The sequence below is a fragment of the Gouania willdenowi genome, chromosome 6, assembly GCF_900634775.1.
Source record: "Gouania willdenowi chromosome 6, fGouWil2.1, whole genome shotgun sequence".
Lineage (NCBI taxonomy): Eukaryota > Metazoa > Chordata > Actinopteri > Blenniiformes > Gobiesocidae > Gouania > Gouania willdenowi.
The window spans coordinates 7,143,931-7,165,709 of record NC_041049.1 but is presented as its reverse complement, the minus strand read 5'-3'; the positions used below and the strand labels follow the sequence as shown (position 1 = coordinate 7,165,709).

General features: G+C 39.0%; 2 protein-coding genes across 5 annotated transcripts; one reads left to right on the top strand and one right to left on the bottom strand.

Moving 5' to 3' along the window:
- Positions 1-3,801, top strand: LOC114464369 (zonadhesin-like). 4 transcript variants are annotated; one of them, XR_003674188.1, is made up of 3 exons: positions 1-282; positions 3,296-3,413; positions 3,496-3,801. XR_003674188.1 is itself a non-coding variant. In XM_028448478.1 (2 exons), exon 2 carries the CDS (start codon positions 559-561, stop codon positions 1,990-1,992), a length of 1,434 nt encoding a protein of 477 aa, XP_028304279.1. In that variant the 5' UTR covers positions 1-282; positions 435-558; the 3' UTR covers positions 1,993-2,497. The 4 variants fall into 4 exon arrangements, 3 of the variants coding, with proteins under 3 accessions (XP_028304279.1, XP_028304278.1, XP_028304277.1); XM_028448478.1 differs by lacking the exons at positions 3,296-3,413; positions 3,496-3,801 and adding an exon at positions 435-2,497; XM_028448477.1 differs by lacking the exons at positions 3,296-3,413; positions 3,496-3,801 and adding an exon at positions 658-2,497 and having other exon boundaries at positions 1-531.
- A 6,573-nt stretch (positions 3,802-10,374) lies between these two features.
- Positions 10,375-18,956, bottom strand: eri1 (exoribonuclease 1). The gene is made up of 7 exons (XM_028449991.1): positions 18,563-18,956; positions 14,029-14,210; positions 13,734-13,950; positions 13,562-13,645; positions 13,384-13,493; positions 13,202-13,316; positions 10,375-10,895 (listed from the first exon to the last, which is right to left on the bottom strand). Exons 1-7 carry the CDS (start codon positions 18,638-18,640, stop codon positions 10,653-10,655), a joined length of 1,029 nt encoding a protein of 342 aa, XP_028305792.1. The 5' UTR covers positions 18,641-18,956; the 3' UTR covers positions 10,375-10,652.
- Between the last annotated feature and the right edge of the window lie 2,823 nt (positions 18,957-21,779).

The window sequence follows — 21,779 nt, the reverse complement described above, 5'->3', positions numbered from 1 at the left end:
TCCTGGTGATTGTTTTCTGGAGTTTTTACCGGTGATTAGTTTCTATCTCCCTCGCGCTCCGCGGTCCAACCACACCGCCTCTATGACGCCATCAATGGAACCCTGCCTTCGAGCCTCTTTTTTGCCAAGATAAAAAGAAGAGGTAGCATATGAACACGACACACGTCTTTAACCAAGAGCAACAACAAGGTACAAAGAAGTAACAAGTTGCATGCAAAAATGGCTTTTTCTGATATAACAAACCCGATTACCATGCTCTTCAACATCCTCGGCTTTCAGTCTGTGAGTAAAAATATGGAAGAGTTTAGAGACGAGGTATTCAGAGATTCTGTGATCACAGATTTTGCTTATAGTGAACAACTAGTTAGTCTTGTTTTTGTCTTTTTTCTTTTTCTTTTTTCTTTTTGTTTTGTTTATTTCTTTTGTGAAAAAAGAAAAAAAAAGTTGATTGAAAAGGAGCAGAAAGAAGTAAAGCGTATAACATCTGCCCCCTCCATTATTTCAGAGATAACAGCTGTGTCTTCTGAAAACATTAGCGGTGTTCCAGAGATAACAAACATGTCTCCTGAAAACATTCGCGGTGTTCCAGAGATAACAACTGTGTCTCCTGAAAACATTAGCGGTGTTCCAGAGATAACAACCGTGTCTCCTGAAAACATTAGCGGTGTTCCAGAGATAACAACCGTGTCTCCTGAAAACATTAGCAGTGTTTCCGAAATAACTGTGTCTCCTGAAAACGTTAGCGGTGTTCCAGAGATAACAGCTGTGTCTCCTGAAAACATTAGCGGTGTTCCAGAGATAACAAACATGTCTCCTGAAAACATTAGCGGTGTTCCAGAGATAACAACCGTGTCTCCTGAAAACATTCGCGGTGTTCCAGAGATAACAACCGTGTCTCCTGAAAACATTAGCGGTGTTCCAGAGATAACAACCGTGTCTCCTGAAAACATTAACGGTGTTCCAGAGATAACAACCGTGTCTCCTGAAAACATTAGCGGTGTTCCAGAGATAACAACCGTGTCTCCTGAAAACATTAGCGGTGTTCCAGAGATAACAGCTGTGTCTCCTGAAAACATTAGCGGTGTTCCAGAGATAACATCTGTGTCTCCTGAAAACATTAGCGGTGTTCCAGAGATAACAACCGTGTCTCCTGAAAACATTAGCGGTGTTCCAGAGATAACAACCGTGTCTCCTGAAAACATTAGCGGTGTTCCAGAGATAACAACCGTGCCTCCTGAAAACATTAGCGGTGTTCCAGAGATAACAGCTGTGTCTCCTGAAAACATTAGCGGTGTTCCAGAGATAACAGCTGTGTCTCCTGAAAACATTAGCGGTGTTCCAGAGATAACAGCTGTGTCTCCTGAAAACATTAGCGGTGTTCCAGGGATAACAACCGTGTCTCCTGAAAACATTAGCGGTGTTTCCGAAATAACAACTGTCTCTCCTGAAAACGTTAGCGGTGTTTCCGAGATAACAACTGTGTTTCCCGAAAACATTAGCGGTGTTTCAAAGATAACAGCTGTGTCTCCTGAAAACGTTAGCGGTGTTTCCGAAATAACAACTGTCTCTCCTGAAAACATTAGCGGTGTTTCCGAGATAACAACTGTGTCTCCTGAAAACGTTAGCGGTGTTCCAGAGATAACAGCTGTGTCTCCTGAAAACGTTAGTAGTGAAGCAGCACAGCCTGCTACTGACAGTAACAACCATGTCGCAGTAATGGCATCTCTACACAAAGAGATCCAGAGCCTACGAGAAGATCTTCCTCAATTTTGGAGCATGCAGGTTGAACAAATGCAGCAGAAAACAATAATTTTCTCCATGAAAGAAGAAATCACAGAGCTTCAAGAAACACTTAATCAACTGAAAAAATATCTGGAGGAACAACTGAGTCAAGAAAAGTCAGAAGAAAAGAGTCTAATATATCCAAAACAAGAGGATGCAAGCCAACCTAAGAAAAAATCTATGTGGAAACGATTTAAAAACAGATTTTAAGAGCGATTCAACAAGGGGTTCTCCTTCCATCCCTCCAGAAGCTTCTGAGATACAAAACGGCTTCCTCTAAGAACCAGGAATTTTAAAACCAGGACTAAATTTTTATTAATAGAAAAAAAAAATCATCATGAAATAGAAAAATTACTTCTCCGATCTTCACCATAACCTAATATGTGAAGGCTCATGTTTGCACATTTGAGCTGTCATCGGTTGCACACCCTGGACAGGGCACCAGTCTTCTTCAACAATGGCAGCAGAAAGTCAAGCACAGAGGAGGGAGCAGGAATTGTTTTTGGTTATTGACCAGACAAAAGCCCCGTCGTAAAAGAAGATGGTGTGTGCGCCCGTTACATGCAACTGCATGGAGAGTGCAGCCAGCTCATGAGACCGATAGTGGTTAGCACGTCCGCCTCACAGCAAGAAGGTCCTGGGTTCAAGCCCTGGGGTGAACTTGGGTCCTTTCTGTGTGGAGTTTGCATGTTCTCCCCGTGCTGCGTGGGTTTCCTCCGGGTACTCCGGCTTCCTCCCACAATCCAAAAACATGACTGTAAGGTTGATTGGAGTCTCTACATTGCCCATAGGAGTGAATGAGAGAGTGAATGGTTGTCTGTGTCTGTGTTGCCCTGTGATGGACTGGCGCCCTGTCCAGGGTGTACCCCCGCCCAGCGCCCTATGAGAGCCGGAGATTGGCACTGGCAGACCCCCGTGACCCTGTTAAACGGGAATAAGCGGGTATGAAAATGGATGGATGGATGGGCTGTAGATGAAGAAATCCACTTCAGCTACTTTTGGATGTTCACGCACCCCTTCGACGACCTGCTGCATCGGATTGAGCCATTTTTGTTGCATACAAGGACCCATCAAAGTCCGGTCAGCCTAGAGGAGAGATTGGCTGTTACTCTGAGAATCCTCACTTCTGGAGCGAGCCAGAAAATTGTTGCTGCCAGTTACAAGTTGCAGTTGACAACAGTTTTAGGTTAGGTTTACCAGGCCATCTGGAAAGCCCACAAAACAGATTTTGTTTCCTCACCCAAAGGCAGTGAGTTTGTAAACACTTCACATGAGTTTTGGGGGATCTGGAATTTCCCTTACCATTTGGGAAGTGTTGACAGGAAGCATGCAGATCAAAGCCCCACCAGATGCAGAAAGTGACGACTTTAATTATAAGGGAACTCATTTGATTGTGTTGATGGCAATCTGTGATGCAAAGTACCGTTTCACCATGGTGGACATTGTCTCATATGGTCAAGCGAGTGATGGGGGAATTTTTAAGGACAGTCAACATGGTTCAAGACTTTTACAGGGGGCTCTTGAGCTACTACCACCTGTGAACTTACCTGGCACCAACACTGCTGACCCACATGTTTTCCTCTGAGATGCAGCATTTCCACTCCAGGTGAACCAGATGCGGCCCTACCCAGGTACAGAATTTATTTTAATGTGATTAATAAATAGTTTGAAAGTATTTGTGTTAATGTGTATATTTCTTTTTGTTTTTTTCAGTCAACCTTGATGATGCACTGAAAGTGTACAACTCCCGGCGCTCACGAGCCCAACGGGTGATTGAGAACAGCTTTGAGGTACTGGCTGCCCGATGGAGAATCCTGGGGCATCTTATGGAATTCCACCCTGACAAGACGGTGGATGTTGTGAAAGCCGGCGTGGCCCTATGACATGCTGACCCACACAGATGCAGCAGCCTCACCTGCATCTAGATACATTCCACCTAATCTGATGGACAGCACACAACTAAGAAACAAGCAAAGTCAATAAAAAAAATAAAGCAATAAAAATTTGCGGTTGACCTCATTTGGAGACACGATTTATTGTTCTCGTTGAATGATGGAGTCCAGTCGAAGCATGATGATTTTATATAAAAAAGATTTATTATAAAACTAAATGAAAAGAGTACAAAGAAGCTTCCATCCTGTAAGAATGAAAGGCAGCCCACAACAAGGATGGTCAAAAGGCTCCGGGGCAGAGGAAAAAGCAAGACTGCTTAAAAAGTTCTTCACACACACATTTCTACACCGTTTAACCGTCCTACCCCCCGACAGATAAGAAAGAAGCAACAGGGAGGAGTTCAAGTCAGTTTGTTCTGTTCGTTCGGAGATGGCGCTCCCGGTATCGGGGGTGATAGTCAGATGTGCATAGGTGTGTGTGTGTGTATGATGTGAATGTGTGTAAATGGATGTGTATTGGATGTGTATGTGTGACTATGTGAGTGTGTGTGTGTCTCTCACCAAAAGGGTGCCTTTGCGTCTAGCCTTGAGGGATAAGATGTGTTTTGGGAAGCATGTGGCTGACCTCGAGAAGAGAGCAGGAGACATGAGACAGCAGAAATGAAAAGTCACAACTTAAAGCCTTAAAAGTGTAAAGTCCCATTTTTCAACCTCAAATAAATTATTTAAAACAAAATCCACAGAAAATAGAACACTTGAACCCAATATAAGGTGATAACTAATGATCGCAGCAAAGTTTAGGGTTTGCATGCGTTGTTTGTGTGCGTGCAGCAGCCCACATGGAGGCTGCTGCACGCACACAAACAACACATGCACCACAGAGTCCTGTGTTGTTTACAAATCAATGTAAATCAAGTAGCAGTAATTACCTTTCAAGCAGAAAAAGTCGCTAATTCCATCTTCTACTCCTCCAGACCATACACTGTAAAAAAATTTGATGCTCCAAGGGGCGGGGACTGTGAGCTACAACTGTCAGACAACCCATCAAACACAACCCTGGCTCTGATTGGTTCTTTTTGCTCGGTGGCTGTGCATTCTGGCAATATGCAAAAGGCTGTAGGAGCAGCAGAGGGGACTCAATGAGTCTGTTTTTTTCACACAAACCTGTCCTTACATAGTGACAGCTTTAGCAAATATGACAAAAAGTCACTTTTATAAGAGTTGCAGACTGCACCTTTAATTGAATATTAATATTAAAAGTCTATAACTATACTTGCTAATCTTCTGCCCATATTTATTTTATTTTACTTTTGCTTAAAGGAGACATATCATGCATTTAAGTCCTTCCTTTTTTACATATAAATCATACAGTTGTGGTCTATATAAAGCAGAACTGCAATGCTTGCGTCTGAATTCCTCATTATTATAGCTCCACAGGCCTTTTCTGATGTGCTTCTGAGAGCAACTCGTTTTGGTGCGGCCTCTTTAAATGCAAATGAGACATTTCATACCCCGCCCCCTCTCCAGGTTTTAGAGGTGACACTCCGTTCAACTCCAACTGTTCGGCCATTTTTGTAGTTTGATAGAAGAGATACGATTGTCTCGTGGCGCAGAAAATGTTTATTCACATGTTATTTACAAAATGTCAACAACGGAAGACTTGTCCCTCCAGCTTTACATGTTCGAGCCAGAGTCTGACCCGGCGGAGCGAGATGAAAATGAAAATGATGAACCTGCAGAACCCTAACAAGTGAGCTAACACAAGCACCGAGCTAATGCTAGTGCCAAACTATCGTCACGAAATGCATTTTAATACAGTCTTTTCGGAGACAAAAACGGCAAAATGAAATGACTAATGAAAACTTTAGACTTAAATTAAATCACGTGGGCCATATCATCAAGGATCTAAAATGAGCACACAGCGCTAACATATGAAGACGGTGCAACTGCTAATGCTAACAAAACAATGACAGGGACGTCTTATCACATTTTTTAGCGTTATTTACAGCTTACCGAAGTGCTCTGTTCGTCATCTCCAAAGATAGAAGGAATTGACCCCTCAATCAGACGAAGTCTTTCGGCAAATCCTTCTTTATACTGGCGGAGGTTGCAGAAGCAGTCATCCTTGAAGTGCTTCGCTTACACAAAAATGACCTTACCCACAGATGTGGGTACATTTCCGTGAAAAATAAAACTCAACCAGGCACTTCGAAAAGGTTCTAGTGCTGGGAGACGGTGTAATGAAGCGTGTGGGTTACTACATCCAACAACCGAACATTTTGACATATCCTCTCGTAACTTTGGCATCCTTGAGCTTGGACTACAAAATAAAAGCGAGAAATAAAAATGGCGGATTGCTCGAAGTGTTGGACCTGGAGTCGATGTCCTAATTTGGCAGTTCCGCTGCAAATACTGTGACGTTATTGTTCAAAAAACGTAATAGAGAATCGAAAAATCGAAACAGATTGAAAAATATGACCAAAACAGAATATAAAGATAACAATGGAGCACCTGAAGAGACTAATTTGAACTTTTCTGTACTTCTAAACACTCTAAATATACAACAATATGCATTTAAGGGCTAAAAAAGTGGATTTCGCATGATATGTCCCCTTTAAGGCACCGAATGACCAAATGACCTGCCAGCAGGACTTGACACCTGCACACACTGCCAAAGGTCCCAAAAGCTGGTTCAATGACCATGGTGTTACTGTGCTTAGCTGACCAGTAAACTGGCCTGACCTGAACCCCATAAAGAATCTATGGGCTATTGTCCAGAGGAAGGCGAGAGACACCAGACCCAACAATGCAGATGACCTGCTATCAAAGCAACCTGGGCTTCCATTACGCCTGAGCAGTGCCACAGGTTGATCGCCTCCATGCCACGCCGCATTGATGCAGTCATTCATGAAATAGGAGGCCCAACCAAGTATAGAGTGCATGGAAATGAACACACTTTCCAGAAGCCTTACATTTTTGTTTAAATACTCCTTTTTTATTGATCTTATGTAATATTGTAATTTTCTGACATACTGAATTTTGGGTTTTCATTATCTGTAAGCCATAATCATTAAAATTTCAAGAAACAAATGCTTGAAATATTTTAATCTGTGTCATGAGCCTATATCATATATGGGTTTGACTTTCTGAAATGAGTGACCAAAAATATTAAACTCTTTCATGATATTCTAATTTTTTTAAATGTACTTGCACATTTTTACGACAGTTTTATGAAGGTTACTGTTTTGGTACCTAGCTCAAAGAGTGTAACTTTTTTTTTAAAGGTGCCCCGAGGGTCAATTCCTCAATTTGTCATGTCAGAGTCACACATTGGAATGACATATTGTAAACCTGCCAAAGAGACTTCAAGAGATAAGACAGATGTATATCGATATATATATAAGATTCAATATGTGGTTAATGCAATTTTGAAGAAATATATTTTTTATTATTGGGGAAATCATAAACATTAAGGACAATTAATACAATAAAGGGATATGTTAAGGTAACATTAGGTCACATTTAGGATTCACTCATTCAGTGCCATTTTCAAAATGTCTTCCTCCAGTGCCATCCGTTTTAGAGTATATTGACTGATTTGACCCACAGAATATTTTGTCCTATGATAATCTGACATCTGAAACCAGATTCTGGAAGATTAGACTCTCTACTGTTGTTTCTTGTGGTGTGGATGGTGATGACAAAAAAGGTCGTGTAGGAAAAAGTCTTCGGGACCAATGACTTGTAAAAATATGCAGTTTATTAAATACAATCAAGGTCCTGAACAAGTAACAAAAATGAAACCTGCTGAGAGCTGAGGGCCAGATCAATGCAACTCTGAGACTGGTCAGGAAAAGCAAACGCATATATGCTTCAGAGGTATGTCCTCCAATCTTTAACATTAGCTCATCACCATATAAGGAATCAGCTCAGTTCTGGGTTGTTGATGTAAAGAGAAACAGTATATTATTACGTGGAAACATAAAACAGGAAATTTTAGCCTGTCGCCCCAACAGCGCAGTAATACACAGATTTGGGAAAAACAAGTCATGCATCTGGAATAGCTCTTAGGTTCCCATGCCTCTGAATAACAACTAACACCTGCTTTAATACACATCACTACGTCCTTCCGTAATCAGCAGTTGAATTGAGGCCAGTTTCACACAATTTGTGACAGAAAGCTGAGAAAAACGTCTTTTTCTAAAAAAAAACCTATTATTGACTGAAGCATTTTTTTTTTTTTTTTTTTTTTTTTGCTTTAGGAACACCTCAACATTAGTTTCCTACTATAAAACTACAAAAACAACACTGAGACCGGGCTTCTGATGGCAACATTATTATTATTTTGCTGTCTGGGTCAGAGTTGAATGTTTTGCTTATTGTATTTTGGCCATCCTCCAAGTCTCTCCCCCGTCATTCTCCACACTCGCCACTTACGCTGCATCCCAGACATGCCAAGTGTCACCGCTTGCCCCATTTTTTGATCATTTTCCCCCACCATCGCGACATGCTCTGGTTGAGTGTGTGCTGCTGTGAGTTGCTGGGAACTTCAGTGTCAACTCTAGTAGCACCATTTTCTGTCTCGTAAACTCTTTTTCTCTGCTCTCTCATCCAAAGGTGCGTTACTGCCACCTACATGGTTACAACATTATTGTACAAGTTAGATATTCACCGGAGAACTTCGTCACACCATCTCCTAGCAACCCCAGTCTAAAAACACAATTCACGTTTATATACCTTTTTGCATTGACATCATTATCCGGGACATTTGCCTCAGCAACACCCTTTGCCATTTTAAGAGGAGTTTACATTTGCCTGACAACCACTATTTACCGCAAACACACAAAGGTTTTACTCAATGTTGTACAAATATTTCAGCAGATTAGAGCCAAAGGCCAAGCACCGATATGAAGGGAAGTTACATCTGGTTGGTTTGTGATCATGTCCATAGGTTTGGGCAAATCATTACCACTCTTAAAATGGCGGCGCGCGTTGCTAAGTCAAGTGCTGACGTCACCGGAAAAGGTGTATAGACGTGAATGGCACTATTTTTTATTTTATTTTTTTTATTTTTTAACTTTTTATTTATGAGCATTTTAATAAAGACAGGTGTAGACAAACACAATACAGAACGAACATATGAGGTCATGGGATGAAAGTGAATCGAGGCAAATTTAGAATGTTTACACTGCAATGTCACACAGAAAAAAAATCAATATCTGCCCCATTGGCTAAATAAATACACCATTTTTTCCACCGTTTTTTGCCCAATTCTTTTTGGAGTAGTATGGAGTGGGTCATCTGTTCTAGGACATGTAGGTGTTTAACAACATTAACAAAAAGGCTGGCAGTAGGACCATTTTTACTTGCAGCCAGCAGAATCTTCAGGAGGTAAACGTCATCTTTACTCAGTCCATCAGGAATATGACCAAGATAAAGAGATGTAAAGGTTGTGCTGAAACTAAAACCCAGTATATTTGAGATGATTGTTCCTACGTCCTTCCAGAAGGTCTGCTGAATACAGGGACAGAAGCAGAAAAGATGGGCATAATCTGCCATCATTTCTCCACATTCCCTCCAGCAAATTGACTGGGAACCAGTTTGTTTATTCTTCTGTTCAGGAGTTATAAAAAACGAATCCGATTCTTCCAACAGAAGTCTCTCCAGGTTAGGGAATTGGTGGTGGATGATTGTGTTTTCCAGACATTCAGCCACACGTCCACAGATATTTCAATATCAATGGCACTATTTAAGGAAAATATGCCAAATTAAGGATAAACATTTCAGGTAAAATTTAGGGAATACTAAAAGAGAATCATTCATGTTCTAATCTGCTGGTTCCTGTTCAGGGTCATTGGTTTCCAGCTCTCATTGAGTGCTATGTAGGGGTACACCCTGCAGAGGGCGCCAGTCCATCACAGAGCAAAACGAGTTTTTGATCATGTTTGTTATACTGTGTTACAAATACAGAGTAGACAGGATTAGTGACAAGTTTTTTTGTTTAAACTAGATTTATATCTGGCAAAGTGAAAGTGTGGATAAAGTTGTTTGAGATTGTATGTGGTGTTTTAATTTGAAAAATAATAATTTAAGCTTTGAGCTTTCAGAAGTATTTATCTATTTCTGTGATATTATGTATTGCTTTTTTAATTGTGCAAAACACAGATAAAAAATAATATACATAATTAAGTTTTAAAAATTGTATGGTTACTAAACAGTGACAAGTTGTGCCAGCTCAGATATTTTTTACAGCATTTTATTTGAACTAGATTTATATTTGGCAAAGTGAAAGTATAAAAGATTGCAAGTTTTAATCTGAAATAGAATAATTTAAAAATAAGTAATAGACATTTCAGGTGACCCCTAGGTTGAAAAAAACTGGTTAAGGGGAACCAAAAGAAAAATAAAAGTGAATTAAAGAAACCTGAGAAAAATAGAGCTCAAGATTATGAATTTAAAAATGTTGAGAAACTAAAGAATTTAGGTTAAAAAAAAAAAAGGTTTTAAAAGTTTAGAATGAGACAAGAAAAATTCAGGCTTGTTCCTGATTTTATCAGTTTTTGGACTTTAGATGAAAGATGTAAATAAGTTTACACGTTTCCTTTTCACAGAAAGTCATTCAGCAAAAATGCGTTTCCCGTACAAACAATTACTGAAATCAACAATAAACAACCCAAAGAAGAAAAAAATGGACTAAACAAAACTAGAAGACCTTTATTCAAGTCATTACAACGTTTGACATGTCACTCTGCTAGAGTTTGTGGTTTTGACACAGGACTGAAGCACTTCTTTGTGCAGCTTTATAAAGTTTTTAATCTACAGCTGTTTTATTAGGGAAATGACTTAATGCTGATCAATAAAGCAAAGTTAGACATGGGGAAAGAACCCTCCCACTCAATGCAACAATAACTTGTTTTATTTTCATCATCTGATGTGAAAATAAAAGGTAAGTGTAATAAACATGTTGGCTGGTGTTTTTTAGTCTCTGCTGCGAGGTTTGTGAGGGGGTGGAGCCACTTCTATGGGAGCTGAGCTGGGGATGGAGTGCAGCCTCCCCTCGTGCATGTGCTCGTTGATGCGCAGCTGGCAGCCGTCCTGCAGCATGCGCACAGCGATCCTGCCGATGTTTCTGGAATCGTCCAAACCTGAGTGGAGACGGCCTTCGTATTTCATACCCAGCTTCTCCAGCATCAGCGTCAGGTTCATGTGCATCCGGTAAAACTGTCAGATTCAAGTGTTCAAATAAAACAACTTCATATCAATCATGGTGAAGGGAAAAAAACTGACAGCAATATCATTTTTAAAATCTAAATGACAGAATAAAATTGTAATGATTGGTGTTTTACTTTTGAAGTTTAATGGGCTCATAAAATAAAAGTCATGATTCTATAGAGAAAGTTGAGCAACTTAAGGGAATTGTGAGGATCAAAAGAATGAAATGTTTAAAGTTAAACCAAAAGCTTAAGGAAAGGCTGAAGTAAAAAGAAATGAACAGAATGTTAGGAATTATGAAAAATTAAATTAAAATAAAGAAATTATTTAAAAATAAAAGGCATAGTTGAGAGAAACATCACAAATATAAGGAAAAACTTCAGTTCAAGTGAAAAGTTAAAAATAATTCAGAATAAATATTAGGCATTCAGAATAAACACCTATGGGTTTTTAGGGATATATTTGTCATTGTATGTGTAACTAATTTTTTTTGATTCATGCTGTAATAAATAAGATACAAGTGTTTTTCAGGAAATTTACTTTGATTTCCTGACATGTTTCGACTGTTAAACATCCAAGAGATCAGCAGACGCCTCTGAAGAAGACTGGCAGTTAACAGTCGAAATATGTCAGGAAATCAAAGTAAATTTCCTGAAAAACAGTAGTTTGAATAAATAAACCTTAACATATTCTTCTTCAAAAAAAAAACTTGCTGGAATTAAAAACACAGTTGGTCAAAATGTGAAAGTCTGAATTACTCACTAAATTTACTGATCTCCAAAGGTGTTGATATTTTCCTTTTTTACTCTCAAATGCAAAATATAAAGAGGTTTTAAAGAAAATAGGCTACAAATATATTTATTGATTTATTAAAAAAAATAATAATAATAATAATAATGGTCTTCTATGGGTTATTACATAATGACACAAGTGGAATTATTATTGTTATTTTGCACAAGTAATGTTTACATCCTTTTCAGTTTTGTCTTATACTTTTCTTATTTGTCTGATTTTTCCAGCAGGCCAATATGATAAACAGTGATTCAGTTTGTTGATTCCATTACACAAACTAAAGGATTTCTGCAATTAAGTGAGCATGGGAACATATCGGGATCAGTTATCGTCCAAATGAGTTGTAAAATATCAGCATATCAGATATCGTGCATCCCTACTCATGCCCTCTGGTTATATGCAGCCAACAGTGAGATGTGTTTATTTTTACTGATCAATTTATCAACTAAATGCACATTTATACACCGTACAGTTCCAGGGTAGATTATAGATTTAATCAAAGATGATCATAAGAAATTAATCAGTGAAATTAATCAACTGGCTTTGTTTTTAAATCATTTCATTTAGAATTTTAAAATGACAAATCCCATTATTTTCTGTTTCTAAATAAATCACTTTCAGGGGGAATTTCTCAGTACAATGTTTTTTAATTTTTTTTATCTTTAGGGAATGAGTTTAAAAGGATTTTATTGCATAATAACTTCCAGTTGGGAAGGTCACAGCAAACATTACTTTTAGGAATCTGTGAAATAGTATAATTGTCATCTTAAAATTAAAAATCTAATAATTACTGGGGGTTTCCACTGGATACGTCTCCGCTGTCCGGTAATCCCCACCGGTTGCGTTTTGAGTGCGCCACGGTGCACTCTGGTTGGATGACTGTGATGTCACGAGACAGAGGAGTTCTCACGATATTTATATAATTGCGCGAGAACGCAGTTAAATGTATGTTATAAATGCAACAATAAACAGGTCAGTGTTCCTAACGAAGGAGAACAAGAAGGTTGGACTCTGGTTTTGTCATAGCCACATTTTTTATCAACAGCCAACAGAGAAGAGATAAAACTGCACCAGTAAAACATGAACTAAATCAACGTTGCTGCAGTTTACAGTGCAGTTACAGTATGAGAGGAAGCAATACAGTGGATGTGATTTTGTTTTTACACATTACGACGTTTTGGTGATGAGTTACTTGAAATATAATCTGAAGTGTTTTATTTTGAAAAGTAAGTGGATATTTTATTGCGGAGTACGTGCTTAATTTCCTGTTTAGCTTCATTTGCTCTGTACTGATTGATGAGTCGTGCTCCGGTATCCACCAGAAATAGAAGCCCTGCGTATATCTGGCGGAGGGCACCGGACTACCACATCTGGGAAGGAGCAGACACGCACCGCAGCGGACCCAGTGAAAGTTAACACATAGACTAAAACAGAAACCAGCTCCGATGACGCGGTGGAGACGTAATGCAGCGGAGCCGCATCCAGTGGAAATTGGGGGTTAGCAGCACAGACTGCAGACGTACGTTGTAGAAGTTCTTGTAGAATTTTCGAAGGTTGATCCACTTCCTGAGGAACGCAGGGTGTCTGATTCTGCTGATCCGACACTGGATGTTCAGGAACTTACTCATATCCCAGGCTCTGGAAGACGAGATGAAACCAACTGGTAAACGTGACCAAAAGAAGACTTTGTTTAGTTCCAGCGTACCCGTCTGTTAGGATGGCGTATCTGTATTTGGTTCCCAGCTCTCGCTCCTGAAGCCACGCTACGACTCGTCGCAACACCACCACAAACGTGTCCGCCTCGTCCACCATTTTCTACAACAAACATCAGTGCTGTTAACGACCTTCATATCAACAGTGAAGGTCAGTGATTATCATCCAACCTGAGTGATTCCTGTTAAATTCACACAGAAGTCTGAGAGCTGTGGGTTCAGCTCTGGTTTCACGTATTCACGAAACGTGTCAACCTGCAAAGAGCAGAAATCACACTCATTCCCTGTGATCTTTACACACATTAACGACACACACACACGCGCACACAGACACAGGACTTACAATCTCTAAGGTGTGTGTGTTGATGAGGACCATGGGGAACTCGATGATTTCGTGCAGGTAGTCTGAGCGATTGTATTCCTCACACGTGGCTTCAAAGTCCACCACACAGATGTAGTCGTAGAACGAGTTGTTGGATCCGCACGCTGCCACTGTTGGTGATAACTTCTGCTTCTTGTAGTGACTCTTCAGCCTCTTCTTCATCACATCCTTCACTCCTCTACACAGAAACGAGAAGAGTGTTAGTGTCGTCTCAGTGCATGCAGAGGAGACGCTCACCGTGTGTAAAGACGCTCACCGTGTGTCAAGGTTCAGCTCAGACAGTTTGATCCGCAGCTCCTCCTTGGACATGCGGTTGATGTGTCCATTGGCCACGGCGATCTCTTTGTACACAGGATGGCTGAAGTCACCAATGGACTGAGACGAGGACACTTTAGGAACCGTTTCTTCATCAGAACAGATTCTACTGAGAGGCTTCGTCTGAAGAAGAACCAGCATTGATTATTTTTAGAAGAAGAAGAAGGACAAGTGCCACTGTGCCAGCAGAGCATTTATTACACAAACTTTAAGTCACGTGGTGCACCTATCACGTGACCTAAACTGGCCAATGAAGGGCACTGCGTATGAATAAACCGGCGGCCTTTCCGTATGAATAGCCATGGCCATTAAAAATATAAAGCAGTGAGTGTTTTAACCTAAGGCTGGACAATATATCAAGTATTTAATAAATATCGATATATTTATTTAGGACATATAGCATAGGACTATATCGTAATATCGATATAATTCACGTAACATTAAAAGTTTCTTCTGTAGAGCCCCAAGTATACCTTTTCCTCCTCTATCTGTCCCTCTCAACCCCGCCCCGCCTCTCTCTCGCTCTGTCCCTCTGATCGCAGCCGAAACAAACCGCGCTGAAAGCTTCAATGACTCGTGCTGTGCCTTATGAAAGTGGGGCGAGTTTATTAAAGCAGTAGCCTACCATATTGATAGGTTGTGGTCCCCATAATAACAAAGTCTATGACAGGCATAATGCTCAGTAAAACTGTGCGCGCGCTGTCGAGATCCGGAGGTGTCTGCGGGTCGATAACGTTATAAACAGGACTCAAAACAACTCGTTACCGTCACACTGCATGTTTATTGTAAGCAGGGGAAGCTCACACTGCTTATATGTCGTTTCAGACAGGACGGTACCAGAAAAGTAACATAAAACTATGTCCATGCGCTCAGTACAAATTAGGAGTGTGACGATATCTCGATACGGCGATATATCACAATATTTTTCCGCAAGATCGATTATCGATATGCTCCCACTAAGTATCGCTTTTTAAAATTTTTTTTATCAAAACCTTTTCTGCTTTTTCACTAAAATGTGCAGGTACGGCTTAGAAATTATGTCACTGTTTTTTGAAGGAACCAATTGTTTACTGGAATATTGCACTATAATGGTGTCACTGGTAAGAAAGACTATTTTTTGTTTACAGAAAGCACTATTGGAGATACTTATTTGTTTACTTATTTACTGAATTGTTGCACTAAAATAGTGTCACTGTTTGTGACAAAGTGGATGAAGGGATTCACACCATTGTCAGTTATTGTCATACAGTATATTTTGTATTTTTATTAATTTAGCTGTAACTTACATTTGCAAACACTTACTATCCCGGGTTTGTTTGTGTCAGCATTTAGTTATAGTTTACATCAAAGCATAGTAATTCAAAGAAACACAGTTTATTTAAACATTTTTATTTAGCCTTTGTTTATTAACTATTCGTTTGTTTTTTCATGTATAACTAAATGTGTTTAGTGTTTAGTGAGCAGGATCATCATTCCCTGCATGGTCAGAGTTGGTGATGTCACCAGAGACATCTCTGGGTCATACCAACTGAGGGGATTTTTCTTCTTTGATTGTTATTTTCTTTGGTAACTTGTAAGGATTATTTATCAAGTATATTGACATCATTTCTTTATTTAAGTCATTTAGTTGTGTAAATGATTTAATGTAAATTTCATAGTTTAATTCCTTTGTTTTGTAGTTAAAGTGATCCACCAACAGGTGCAGCTACTCATCAAATAAGGCATGCTTTAAAAGCCAGGAGAGTTTGGATGAAGGGGGAAGGAGGGGAGGCCATGCTGCTACAAACATGTGCCTGCCAAGGAAAGATGATTGTGCTTTGACATGTCATTTTGGAGAACACGTGTTGCTTTTAAAGAAACACTGTAAATAAAAGCACTAAAAAGGCAAAGAGGACTTCTGATGTTGTTTCCCTATCACCGTCCTTGACACTTTGGCCGGACTATTCTACACTGTTCATAGGACACTTTTTCAATTAATTGTCTTTCAGAGATTGTTATTTAATAGACACCATTAAAAAAGACCTGGACACAGGGAATGTGGTTGGAGCAGTGTTCTTAGACCTTCGTAAGGCCTTTGACACTGTCAACCACCTTATCCTCATGCATAAATTAAAGCAGTTTAATTTTTCAGAACAAACTCTTAGCTGGTTTACATCATATTTGGATTCCAGGACACAGAGTGTGAAAATCAGTGGCACTATATCTGCACCTCAGGAATACAAATTGGGGATAGCACAAGGTTCTATCCTGGGTCCCATCTTATTTTGTCTTTATATTAATGACCTTCCAGCCATTTGCACTGAGGCTGAGTGCCAACTGTACGCTGACGACACTGTCATCTATGTCTCAGCAAAGGCGCCACAGAAAGCTGCAGAGCTGCTAAACAGACAAATGATCAGGGTCTCTCAGTGGCTGGAGGATAATTGTCTGTCTTTAAATTGTTCTAAAACAGTGTCTATGTGTTTTTCAATGAGGCAAAAGTCTATGGACAGCTTTCAGATACAAATAAATAATAAAAATATTGAAAGAGTAGATGAATTCAAATATCTTGGAGTTGTGGTGGACTCCCATCTTAAATTTGGAGCTCATGTAAAGAAAATAACTAAGACTATTAGGATTAATTTGAATTGTTTTCATCTAAAAAGATCTTGCCTGTCAATCAGTGCAGCCAAGTTGTACTTTCACGCAATGATCTTGTCTCACTTTTCATATTGTATCACTGTGTGGGGCCAAGCTAATCAGTCCACTCAGAAAGGTGTGATCTCCCTGTACAAACAAGCTTTAAAAGTGCTTGATAAAAAGCCCATGATGTGGCACTATTGCAAAATTCAAGAGAAGCATAATCTTTTAAGTTTTGAAAATTTTAAGAAGTACTCTTTTCAATCAATCAATCAATCTTTATTTGTATAGCGCCAAATCATAACCAATGGTATCTCAAGGCACTTTACAGTAGAGCAGTCTTAAGGACGGACTCTTCATTTTATGGATACACACATATGCATATATACGTATATACACATACATATGTATCCCACACCCAACATGAATTCATCATGGCGGCAAGGAAAACCTTCTGTTAAGCAGCAGGAACCTTGTGTGGATCCCATTTCTATGATGAACAGCCATCCACGTTATGCTGATTCTTTTGTGAAATTTGTTTTTAAATGTGTCAACAACCTCGCTCCCGATATCGCTGCAGGGATGATTGAAAAATGTGCAGCTCACGGGATCGTCACTAGGGGCGCTGTCAGTGGAGACTGCAGACCAGCCAGATGCAAAAGAGCTTTTGGACAGACAGCGTTCGCAGTACAAGGGCCACAGATCTGGAACACTTCACCTGCTGATCTGAAAACTTTAACAGTTAAACAATGGCTCAAACTGAATCAAAGTTGTGGACACAACAGACGTGTATAATATTTTATTGCCTTTTGTAATTTGTGTTATTTGTAATGATTTATGTAAATGTGTTATGTATTTTTATGTCTTAGGGACCAGGTCTGCGAATTAGCTGTTAGCTATATGGCCTATGAATATGGCATCGGTTACTTGTAACAATGCTTCTTGTTCTGTCCCAATCAAATATATATATATATATATAAAATAAAAATTGTAATTTTTCACTTAATCTTTTTTTTCTTCTAGTTATGTCATAGATTATCGTAGATTAATTTCTGACCAATATATCGATAATCACAGTATCGTCATATTGTGAGATAATCGTTATCGTGAGCTTTGTATCGTATTGTGAGGTAAAGGTACCCAGAGGTTCTAGTACAAATCAGGTGGAAGGCAGGTCTGACTCAACTCTGACCTTATGTTATCATGGCCCTTAAAGGGACAGTCCTCAGAAGGCCATCATTACAGCGAGTGTGTGTGTGTGTGTGTCTGTGTGAGTGTGTGTTACTAGTGGCAACTGTTTATATATTATGTATCTGATAAATTCACAATTGTCAGTAATAATAAACGAATAATTGATAGTTAATTATAATAATAATAAACTGTACAGCACTTTGGTTAGCTGAAGTTGCTTATAAAATGTGCACAAATGCACATCATGTTCTCTACACCTCTGTTAATAAAAGTCCCTGTGTGACATGTGGCTTTACCTTATTTTAAGGGCGTGCCTCTGAATACAGAACCTAACAGGTACGCTATGCTATAATAGTTGGGGGGAAAACATTAATACATATTAACTATTACCATTCTGCTTTGATTTTATGCATCAAAGCATCATCTCAAGGCAAGGGCAAAATATCGAGAGATATATCGTGATATAGCTCGAGAATGTCGAAAAAAAAAAAAAAAAAAAAAAAAAAAGGCCATATCACCCAGCCCTATTTTCATCCTGCTTTTTTAATGCAATGTTGCTTCTTGTCAACCCTAAATGCATCAATGAAAACAAGCTAAACAAATTGTAAAAGACACTGACAACAATCCAGTCTTTATCACAACAAGGTGGACATTTAAAAACTCACCGGTTCCTCTTCTTCTCTCTGCTTTGACATCTTCACGTTGACGTCCTCTACCTGGATGTTCTCCTTGTGTTCCTCCATTGAAGGCTCATCCACAATCCTTTCGGTTATATTTAATGGAACATGAGACACAACAAAACAACGTCTCTGCTCGTGCTAGCAGCAGATGCTAACATCTACCAAAAAAACAACACGTTTTAAACCACAAAGTGGTTTAACTGACCGCTGACACTGCAACCTCTAACTCAGATCTGCTGTTTGGATGACAGTTATTTAAAATGAAGCATAAATAATTAATTATAATGAGCTTTTATCGCACAATTGTCAGTCTGAATGATGAATGGCTCCTTCTGCAGTGACTGTTGTGAGAACTTCCGATTTGCGCCAAAACTGAAGCGTTCCGTAGCGCCGCCTGCAGCAATGGAGGAGCGTTGCGTAATTAAAACGCAATCCGGAAAATGTTTTGGATTTCATTACATAATTCAATTTTATTTAAATTTGGTTTGGGGTTTTCAGAATACGTTTTTTTTTTTAAGTCAAAATGTGTTGGATTTTTTTGTTTTGACTGACCACTGGATTTTTTTTTTTTTTTTTTTTAATTTTCTGTTGAGTTCTTGATTGTCAATGTATTGTTTTCATTAGTCTTGGATAGTTTGTTAACGTGATTGCCATTTGTTAAAAAACAAAACAAAAAAAAACTACATAAGAAAACAATTAAACGATAAATGATTTGAATTAAAAATCTAATTAAATATTTCATTAACAAACAAAAAAAAAAAACATTTGGTTTGACAAAACTTTATTTTAATTTTGGCCAACAAAATGTATTTACACATTTAGATATTATAAAACGTAGCCTGAAACAAACATTTTGGTTTCAGTTTTTTTTTTTTTTTTTTTTTTTGGCCTTGATTGTATTGCAATTTATTTCAGTTTGTGTTCCTTGTGTTTATATGATGGTCGTTTGCTATTGATAATTTTAAAAAAATCCACAACCAGTGCTAACTCTACAGTCATGGTCCGTCCCAACTTCACCCATAAACTTTTCTTCCAAATACGGTACATCTTAAAAGAATGAAAAAATTAGATTTATACCGCCTGTTGTTCATGAGGTAGATAATGTTCTACCTGACAGATACTTGCGATTGTTTGTCCCATCAGCTGTTGGGCTTCTAAATAAGCTGTAGGCACCATTGCCTGTACATTTTTAGGATGTACTGCTGGTCCTTGTGTCCCTCATCCCACTCACGTCCATCATGATGATATCCATGGTAGTTTTCTTTTATATGTATGTATTTATGTCATAATTGTGCTGTTTTTATAAATGTATTGCCTGCATGGACCTCTGCTGGAAACCAAATTGCCTCTCGGGAATAAAAATGATTTTAACATCTAAAAAAAAAAAACAAAGACTCAAACTCAAGTTGCAGCCCATTGTACGACACTGATGAAAAAGGGATTGTTGTGGTTTTGCAGATTGTGATTGGCTGTGATAAGGGTTTGCATTTGATCAAGTTCTTCTTCATCGATCTTCTGCTGCTCTTTTAAGTCCCTATTGTCAGCTATTGTATGGTCCTTTGAAGACTTTTGCTAATACTTGGTTCATCTGAAGACTCATTAAGTTTTTGTAGTACTGAAGAAGCTTTTGCTTTTAATAGCTCCTCCTTAAGATCATTTAGACGGTTTAGATGCTGCTGCTGCTGATCGCCACATGGCTCTGTTCACTCTCGTTACTTGGCAGGAGCTGATCGACTCATCCAGCGACTCGGCATCTTCTTCAAGGCTTTCTATACTGTTCCCTCATCAATTGTTCTTCAACTGTTCTTCTGGTGTCTGATTTTCTGCAGAACTGACTTCATAACATGCAGCCACTTCTTCTTGGAGGTAGTTCATCAATGCCTTTGTCATTGGCAAGGGTTTTCTCAAGAGATTCAGTCCTCTACCATCACTCATGGCAGTTTTGTTCCTTCACACCGAGCTCTGCGATCAAGCTCTCTATTTTAAATTGGAGTTGTAAAGTTATTCTTTGAACAGCGCGAGGACAGGTGACAAGAGCAGTTCTATTTGCCATGGTGGTTTATTCTAGTTATGGTCACGTATAAAGTTTTAGCAGACGCAAACGAGCACACACGCAGATGGCGTAGCAGAAGGAAGTGAGAGGGGAGTACAGATATGTTACTTAACCCCAAGATAGTCCAGCTCTTGCCCTGTGGCTTTATGGGTAATTTAAAAACCGTGTCTATTGTGTGTGAGTGGTGACCAAACCTTTGTAAAGACAGAGCGATACAATTTTGCTTTTGAAATTCACGATTTTTCTCTGCGTTTGTCAAATTTTTGTCCTCCATAATTTTTTGAAGCTTCATAATTTCCTTAACATTTTGAGCTGAAAGTTTTTATTCTTTGCCTTTAAATGTGTTGCGGTTACAGTTTTCTAACATTAACCATTCATGGTAGATGTGAGCATATGAAGGTTTTTCATTGTGCAAAACTTGGCTACAGATGTAGCTCACGTCAAATAACATTCCAATAATCATTGACAATTTCTATCAACTTTGAGTTTTTAAAAAAGGCATAACTTTTTTTCCAAAAAGAAAAAATATAGAGAGTCAAATTAAGAATGGAGGAAAAGACCTAGATGTTTTATCAACTTCATTCTGCGTCCATCCTTATGTGTTGTTTTGTTGCCTCAGCGTTCTGTTTGTTTTATTTATCCGTTTTTTCTTTTAACCTGTTTGAATAAATAAACACGTTTCTACACATTTTCTGCATATGATGATCGCCTCCTAAAGCTCTGATGTGAAAAAGCAAAGCCTTTACAAGAGAACAGTCATATTTAGACCCAAAAGTCAAACCTAAATGAGGTCTTTCTATGAAACCTATAAAGCCAGAACCTTCAGAGCAAACAGTACAGCCTCTGTGTGAGCAAGGGAAAGGCCAACAGCGTCTTCCACTCCCTCAGTCAACAGAAATACCTTCTCAGCACAGCCACACTGTCTTTAAGGGAGACATACATCATGGAAAGCTGCAGAGAAGCAGTTCACTCACGCCCAGGTTTAGGTGTGGCTCAGAAACCAGCAGAACTAATGGTATGTTGCTGACTGAGCAATACGAAAAACACAAAAATGGTTAACAAAGACTGGTTTTTCCTTCCCTAAACGCTCAAACTTTTCTTTAAGGTTAAAAGAGTGTTCGCATTTTTAAAAAACCATATACATTTATT

Coding starts and splice junctions, on each gene's coding strand:
- eri1 (XM_028449991.1), bottom strand. CDS start 18,640: ATGGAGGAACACAAGGAGAACATCCAGGTAGAGGACGTCAACGTGAAG. Junction 13,951..14,028: donor GAGCTGAACCTTGACACACG/GTGAGCGTCTTT, acceptor GTTTCTGTGTAG/AGGAGTGAAGGATGTGATGA. Junction 10,896..13,201: donor TCTACAAGAACTTCTACAAC/GTACGTCTGCAG, acceptor TGAATCTGACAG/TTTTACCGGATGCACATGAA.
- LOC114464369 (XM_028448476.1), top strand. CDS start 220: ATGGCTTTTTCTGATATAACAAACCCGATTACCATGCTCTTCAACATC. Junction 658..699: donor CAACCGTGTCTCCTGAAAAC/ATTAGCGGTGTT, acceptor TCTCCTGAAAAC/ATTAGCAGTGTTTCCGAAAT.